The 7,500-nt window shown below is 38.7% G+C and overlaps 1 protein-coding gene across 1 annotated transcript in view; it reads left to right on the top strand.

The window, feature by feature from the left end:
- LOC144957025 (uncharacterized) overlaps positions 1–7,500 on the top strand; it is a 204,155-nt gene that overhangs the window by 196,503 nt on the left and 152 nt on the right. Inside the window, exons 7-8 of the mRNA XM_078887955.1 lie at positions 61–270; positions 2,108–7,500. The exon at positions 2,108–7,500 is cut by the window's right edge and continues 152 nt beyond it. Of these exons, the coding sequence (XP_078744081.1) occupies positions 61–270; positions 2,108–2,181 (284 nt within the window). The 3' untranslated portion in view covers positions 2,182–7,500. The remainder of the gene's footprint in view (positions 1–60; positions 271–2,107) is intronic.

The following is a 7,500-nucleotide window of genomic DNA, read 5'->3' as shown; positions in this document are numbered from 1 at the left end:
CCTGTTCCTTTCTGTCGAGCACCTTGATTACATTCAATATCACATTATTTTATTCCCCAGCACACATCATGAGAAGCAATTCTGTAGTAGACATCGAGGGAGATGACGAGGACGACAACTGCCACCCGTACGGACGAGATTCCAGCATGACCGAGCTGGTCTACGGCAAGAGGTCAGGGCGGTACCCTATGGACCCCGGGAAGATGATTGTCTGGCTAGCCTTGGCAATCATGATTGTCAGTTTGGCTGGAGGCATCATATTTATGTCGGGTGAGTTTTTATAAGATAATGTTCGATATAACAGGAATCATATTGGTATCGACAATGATATAAAGGAATGCACGATATAACAGGAATCATCGTGTTCATATCATGATTGTCAGTCTGGCTGGAGGCATCATATTTATGTCTGGTGAGTTATAAGACAATGTTCGATATAACAGTAACAGGAATCATATTTCATTGGGTAGGATATAAAGGAATGCACGATATAACAGGGGCCATATTTATATCATGATTGTCAGTCTGGCTGGAGGCATCATATTTATGTCCGGTGAGTTATAAGACAATGTTCGATATAAATATAACAGGAATCATAATTATGTCGGGTAAGATATAAAGGAACGCACGATATAACGGGGGTCAAATTTATATCATGATTGTCTGGTTAGCCTTGGCAATCATGATTGTCAGTCTAGCAGGAGGCATCATATTTATGTCGGGTGAGTTTTTATAAGACAATGTTCGATATAACAGGAATCATATTTGTATCGACTATAATATAAAGGAATGCACGATATAACGGGAATCATCGTGTTCATATCATGATTATCTGGCTAGCCTTGGCAATCATGATTGTCATTCTGGCTGGAGGCATCATATTTATGGCGGGTGAGTTTTTATAAGACAATGTTCGATATAACAGGAATCATATTTATATCGGGTAGGATATAAAGGAATGCACGATATAAAGGGGTTCATATTATATTTATGTCGGGCATGGCATAATAAGGAGTTGTTTCACAGCCAGAGTTGTGCTTTATATATATGGATAATTTCAATACTGTAAAAAAAATAGTTAAATTTGTCGTTGTCAGTATTGGCAAATCAAATAAATTAATAAGTAAATATTTACATTATTGCGTCGTAAACCCCCCCCCCCCCCCCTCCCCAAATGATTATTGCTTGGTATTAAAAAGCTTAATACTAAACTGCAGAACGGATTTTTGGTATCTCTCTGTTTTAGTTTTAGCTCGAGGCGCTATATCAAGGAATCCAACCTAACAGCAAAACTGGACGTAAAAGTCGTTACAATTAAAATAAAATTTCCTATGGATGAATGAAGAAATATTATTATTATTATTATTATTATTATTATTATTATTATTATTATTATTATTATTATTATTATTATTATTATTATTATTATTATTATTATTATTATTATTACACCAAGAGTCTAATGCGCTATTGTGATTTTCTTTTCGACAAGAGCAACGCTGTTACCAATTACCTTACTCGTTTTATCTTGAATATTGTGAAAAACTGTGATTTCGCGCCACTCAGACTGGGGCTCGAACTTTCAACGTACAGGTCGTAAGCATAGTGCCAGATGAGACAATGAAATGTGTGCGGCTATGTGGTCTTGTGGTGTGACACTCGCTTTCGAATCGGAAGGTCCTGGGTTCGAGCCTCGCTCGACGCTTAGTTGAGTCCTTGGAGAAGGCTCTTTACTCACATTCTCTCACCGTACTCAGGTGTTGAATAAGTACCTGGTCGTTAACAGCGTTGTCTCTATCCGAAAAAATTGTAACATCGCCTAACAGGCGTCATGTCCTGTCCTAAATGTTAAATTTGCTGTTGGCTAGGTGCCCCTTTTAAAGCGCTTTGAGCACATTTAGTGGATATTGCCCTATATAAAAGCTCATTTATTTTAATTTAATCAAATTCTCCTCAATGAAAAAGTAATTAATATTATGTGCATCTAAAATTATTATTTTTTTAAATTTAAACTTTAAATCCTCACTTTCTTTGCCATGTTCTATTTGTCATATTAGCGAACTGTGAGATAGCTGGTTACATAGTATTTTCTTCTATCTCTCCACAGAAAACTACAATCTAACGCACAAAGAACAGATTGTCGAACTCCCCCCAAAACCAACCACCACACCCCACAGGTGATGACGTCATTCGCACTGATGGACCAGGTCACACGACCGTCAAGGAAAAGCATCATGGACGATCATCATTTTTCTAAGAGTGACATTTCGCAAAACGATCACCACCAGTTTTATAAATATCACTCATAATATTGGGGGAACTCCTAACGTAACGTAACACTAACACTACGTCATCAAAACGACACTGTACATTGATCGGCGTTGTTGTTAAACGTCAATAATACAAGCGTATACTCAAAAATACGTGACATTCGATTTTTAAATTATTTTTTTTACAATGTAACTTCAAAGTTGCTGTTTTTCAAATCATCAAACAATCAGGCTACTACAGCAGACATAGGAAAGAATGGAGTACCAATCCTTAATGTCTGTCATTCATCAAGAATTCAAATCATCTCTGCCATAAGCCATCTTCAAGGAGTCCACATCACATCATTGTAACGAGTCCTTTTCAAGAGCCCCACATCTATCTGTAATCAGCCCTCTTCAAGCACTCAAATCCTCTCTGCCATAAGCCCTCTTCAAGGACTCAACATCACATCATTGTAACGAGTCCTTTTCAAGAGCTCCACATCTACCTGTAATCAGCCCTCTTCAAGCACTCAAATCCTCTCTGCCATAAGCCCCCTTCAAGGACTCCACATCACATCATTGTCATCAGTCCTTTTCAAGAGCTCCACATCTACCTGTAATCAGCCCTCTTCAAGCACTCAAATCCTCTCTGCCAAAAGCCCTTTTCAAGGATTCCACATCACATCATTGTCATCAGTCCTTTTCAAGAGCTCCACATCTACCTGTAATCAGCCCTCTTCAAGCACTCAAATCCTCTCTGCCAAAAGCCCTTTTCAAGGACTCCATATCACATCATTGTCATCAGTCCTTTTCAAGAGCTCCACATCTTCCTGTAATCAGCTCTTTCAAGCACTCAAATCCTCTCTACCAAAAGCCCTTTTCAAGGACTCCACATCTCATTGTCATCTGTCCTTTTCAAGATTTCCACATCTCCCTGTAATCAGCCTTCTTCAAGAACTCCCAACTACTCTGTCATCAACCGTCTTTTATAATTTCATATCTCTCCGACATCAGCCATTTTCAAGACCCTCACACCGCACTGTTATCAACACCCTTTACTCACTCAATCCTAGATATTTTTGCTACTTTTTCAAAATTGGACAAAAATGTATTAAAAATGAGCATGTACGTAGATAATTATATTCATCTTCTATAAACATGTAAAAACTAAAAACATTAGCTTTGATACCACGCCTATAATTTGTCTCAGAAAAATGTAATAAATAGGCATGGGGTAGAAATAACCAGGGTATACTACGGATATAGTCAGTGTTAGGGTTGAGTGAGTAAAAGAACGTTAACCCTCTGTCATCAGCCAGCCCTCTTCCAAAATTTCTCATCTCACTGTTAACAGGATTCTTGAAGAACGTCAATTCTCACTGTCATCAGCCCTTTCCAAGAACTTCATCGAATTAACATCGGGCACCTTTTGCTTCCGAAGACCGGCTTGAACTTATTTGGAGGTCTGATAACCCAATTCCTTATGGACTCATCATTGTTGTAATGGAAATCTAAAAAACATCAAGTGAAATATTGACCATTACAACAATGTTAAACTGGGCCCATAAGTTGGTTAGGATGTCGGACCTGCATATTATGTGCACGTCGCCCAAGATTTATTCGACTGGTCTCTTCCACAGGATGGTTTAATTGACTTTCATAAATATTTACGTCATTTCTATCGTTCATTTTTACGTCATATTCTGCGTGTATATCCTTTTTTTTAAAAAAACACACGGACAACTTGTTTCAATCAACGCACTGCATAATATTATGTAAATGTAAACATTAATGTATTGTGTTCCTAATAATATCAACTCCTCACGTTACCATCTTTAAATCATTTGTCTCCTTCGCCTTCAGAACTACAAAATAGCTTCGCTAGCCTTTCTTAGATGAGTAATACTTCAGAACAACGTCCAAATAACATTTAATTCTTCGAAACGCTTTACTCTATGCGCATAGGTACATAGCGCTTGATAATATTAATTGGACTGTTAACACCAGACATCTTGTTGGTTGGATTATCTATATTCCCTCATGGAATGCCTAGGCGACGGTATCTGATACCGTTGCGAAAGGGCGTAATTGTTTTATTTAATTTTAATGATATAATTACATCTAAATAATGTATCCGAGTCGTGGTGATCCACTATTATTACCATTTATTATTCCCACTATTTAAAACTCCCGCCTAGTTTCACCCCACTTTTCTTGTCCAAAATGGAGACATCTAACCAAGGTTGGCTAACCGCATTAAATTGTGAGGAATTTGAAGCATGTCGCGTTCACATGAATCAAAGCCACGGCAAAAATAGGCTCCTAAAAAAACATAAATAAATAAAAAATGAAAAGCTCAAACTCTCTAATTCGAAAGTAAAAACTCTCACAAAGCAGCTAGTCTTGTGGCATGGCTCGGATCTTTCATTCAGTTCCTGGGATCGCCGTGACGGACCAGCTACTAAAGCTGACATCATTTTCAGGAGGGATGCATCGTCTACGGCTTGTAATGTCTATGATGCATTCTTACATATAATATTATATTTGATGCACTTGATTCATTCTTACATTCAAGGTCATATATTATGGGTCTTGTGAAATGGATTCTTGCGAAGTTGGGGAGTGTTCAAAATGCGAGATCATCTCTGGGAAAGTGGAAACCAAGATGCTAAGTTACATGATAACATATATTTTTACTAACACGCTCCATTTAGAAAGAAGGACAACTTATTATGGAACTTATCCAGAGAACAGAATTAGACCCGATCGCAATTCGCTGACAAGGAAGGTTCTACGATGGACACCCCTAGGAAAGAGGAAGCCAGGCCACCCAAGGAGAACAGGAGACGTACCATGGAGATTGACCTAAAGCACAGAGGTCTGTCCCTCGAGGTGGCCTTAAAATAAATAGTAGCTGACAGGACTAGGTGAAGATCACGTGTAACGCCTCAAGTGCCAGCAGGCCCGGGGAAGTATTGATTGAGTGAGTGAGTGATTTATTAATGTGTGCAGCTTTAAGTCCGACCCAACCTTGGTCCCCGGTTCTGTATTCCTAAGATATGACATTGGGAAGTGGCCAACAGATTACGCTGTCGTACTTTGGAAAAACACGTTTAAAAATTTGGCCAGAAAATTCGTCCTTCAAATATCAATCGATTTAATTGACTCTCGTCTTGGCAAAAACTCTCAAACCCGGGACTAGATTTAGTTATTTACATGCTAGTCTTAAGCCTAAGCGGAGCAAGATTTTTTAAAAACCCTGTGGAGCAAGTGACTTAAAAAACAGTGATTTTAGTCTGGGACTTGCTTAGTCAGCTCACATAAATCCGATTTTTTCAAGTCCTTGACTAAAGTCAGAGATATGACTAAGCGCTAGTCCTGGTTCATGAAAACGGCCCCAGGACCTTCAGAACATTGCATCGTGGTGGAGATGCTGTTCGGTTGAAGATCCTTCACGGAGTTTTTACAGATTACCGATTAATTATTCTTTTGTTTTCATATCCCCAAAGGGAAATGTGCGGCTATGTGGTCTAGTGGTATGTCACTTGCTTTCGGATCTGAAGGTCCTGGGTTCGAGCCTCGCTCAGCGCGTAGTTGAGTCCCTGGAGAAGGCTCTCATCGTACTCAGGTATAAAATGAGTAGGTACCTGGTCGTTAACCACGTTGTCCCTGTTAGAAAAAAATGTAATATCGCCTAACACTAACTGTAACATAAAAGGCGGCATGTCTCGTTCTACGTGTTGTTGATGGTCAGGGACCCCTTGTAAAGCGCTTTGAGCACGTTTAGTGTATATTGCTCTATATAAATGCTCTAGTGCTGTAGACGGGTTTACCAGGGAGATGGGTCCATATCTGACACACACACACACACACACACAAAGATAAATCTGTCTTTCCCCTCTCGGCAAAAGACTTTACTGGTCCGAAACTGATTCAGAGTTCATACACGTGGCTCGTGGCATCAACACGATATTTTGCTGGGGTAAAACCAGATGACAAACCTAAATTGTTCTCCTTTTTTTTCTTTTGGTTTGTTTTGTTGGGGATTTTTTGTTTTTTGTTTTTTATTTCTGGGGTGTTGTTTGTTTTTTGGGTTTTTTTTTGGTTTTTTTTGTTGGGGGGGGGGGGGGGGGGTCAATGGACATTGTATTGATTCACATCGACTTACAAGGTAAAATAAATTGAATTTTGGCTTTGAATTCAATGTCCAACGCCAAGTTCATGTTGCGGATATGTGGTCTAGTGGTATGACACTTTCGGATCGGCAGGTCCTGGGTTCGAGCCTCGCTTGCTCTTTACTCACATTCTCTCACCGTACTCATGTGTAAAATGAGTACCTGGCCGTTAACAGCGTTGCCTCTGTCCGAAAAAAATGTAATATCGTATAACAAGCGTCATGTCCCGTCCTACATGTTAAATTATGTCGCTGTTGGTCAGGGACCCCTTGTAATAAAGCGCTTTGAGCACATTCAGTGGATATTGCGCTATATAGAAGCTCAAAAAAGTTCATCCCGCCATAGTACCGCTTTGGGACGTCGAGTCATATATTATGGCTCTTGTGTTTGTTTTTACATATTTTATTTTTTAAATATTTTTGTTTCAAATGAACAAGACAACACGAGAGTGGAAGTGGAATTGGAATGGAACATCGGCTTGTGGATGAACTTTCAATTATTATACCTCTTCGTGGCATTTTCTGATTTAATTGTTTATGTGATTAATAATGATGTAAACGTCAATGCGATGTATTTGTAATTTTTTACTATATTTACTATTTATGATGAAATGTCTTTTCTTTCTTTCTTTTTTTTTTTTTTTTTTTTTTTTAAATTTTCATCATGTGCATTGTCACGAGGGGACTTTTTAAAATTAATCTTCATTTCAATGGATATTGACATGCAAGTTTGAAAGTGTCTCTCTCTCTCTCTCTCTCTCTCTCTCTCTCTCTCTCTCTCTCTCTCTCTCTCTCTCTCTTCTATCCATCAATCTATCTATATATAACATCTGTCTTGCTTTCTACATGTCCGTTAATCTATCTATTTCTCTATAAATATCCATCTATCTACGATCTCTATATCATTCTAAATTAATCTATATCTTTCTATCGCTTTCTCTGAGAGAGAAATGGGAGCAAGGGTTGGGTAGACGTAAAAAGAAAGGAGAGGAAAAAAAAAGACAGAAAGGGCAGAGTGAAAGAGAGAGTGAGTGAGAGAGAGAGAGAGAGAGAGAGAGAGAGAGAGAGAGAGAG

This window comes from Berghia stephanieae, chromosome 11 (genome assembly GCF_034508935.2).
Source record: "Berghia stephanieae isolate SIO BIC M18660-M18661 chromosome 11, UCSD_Bste_1.3, whole genome shotgun sequence".
NCBI lineage: Eukaryota > Metazoa > Mollusca > Gastropoda > Nudibranchia > Aeolidiidae > Berghia > Berghia stephanieae.
Note: the sequence above shows the minus strand (reverse complement) of the source record. Positions and strands in the feature narration are given on the sequence as shown.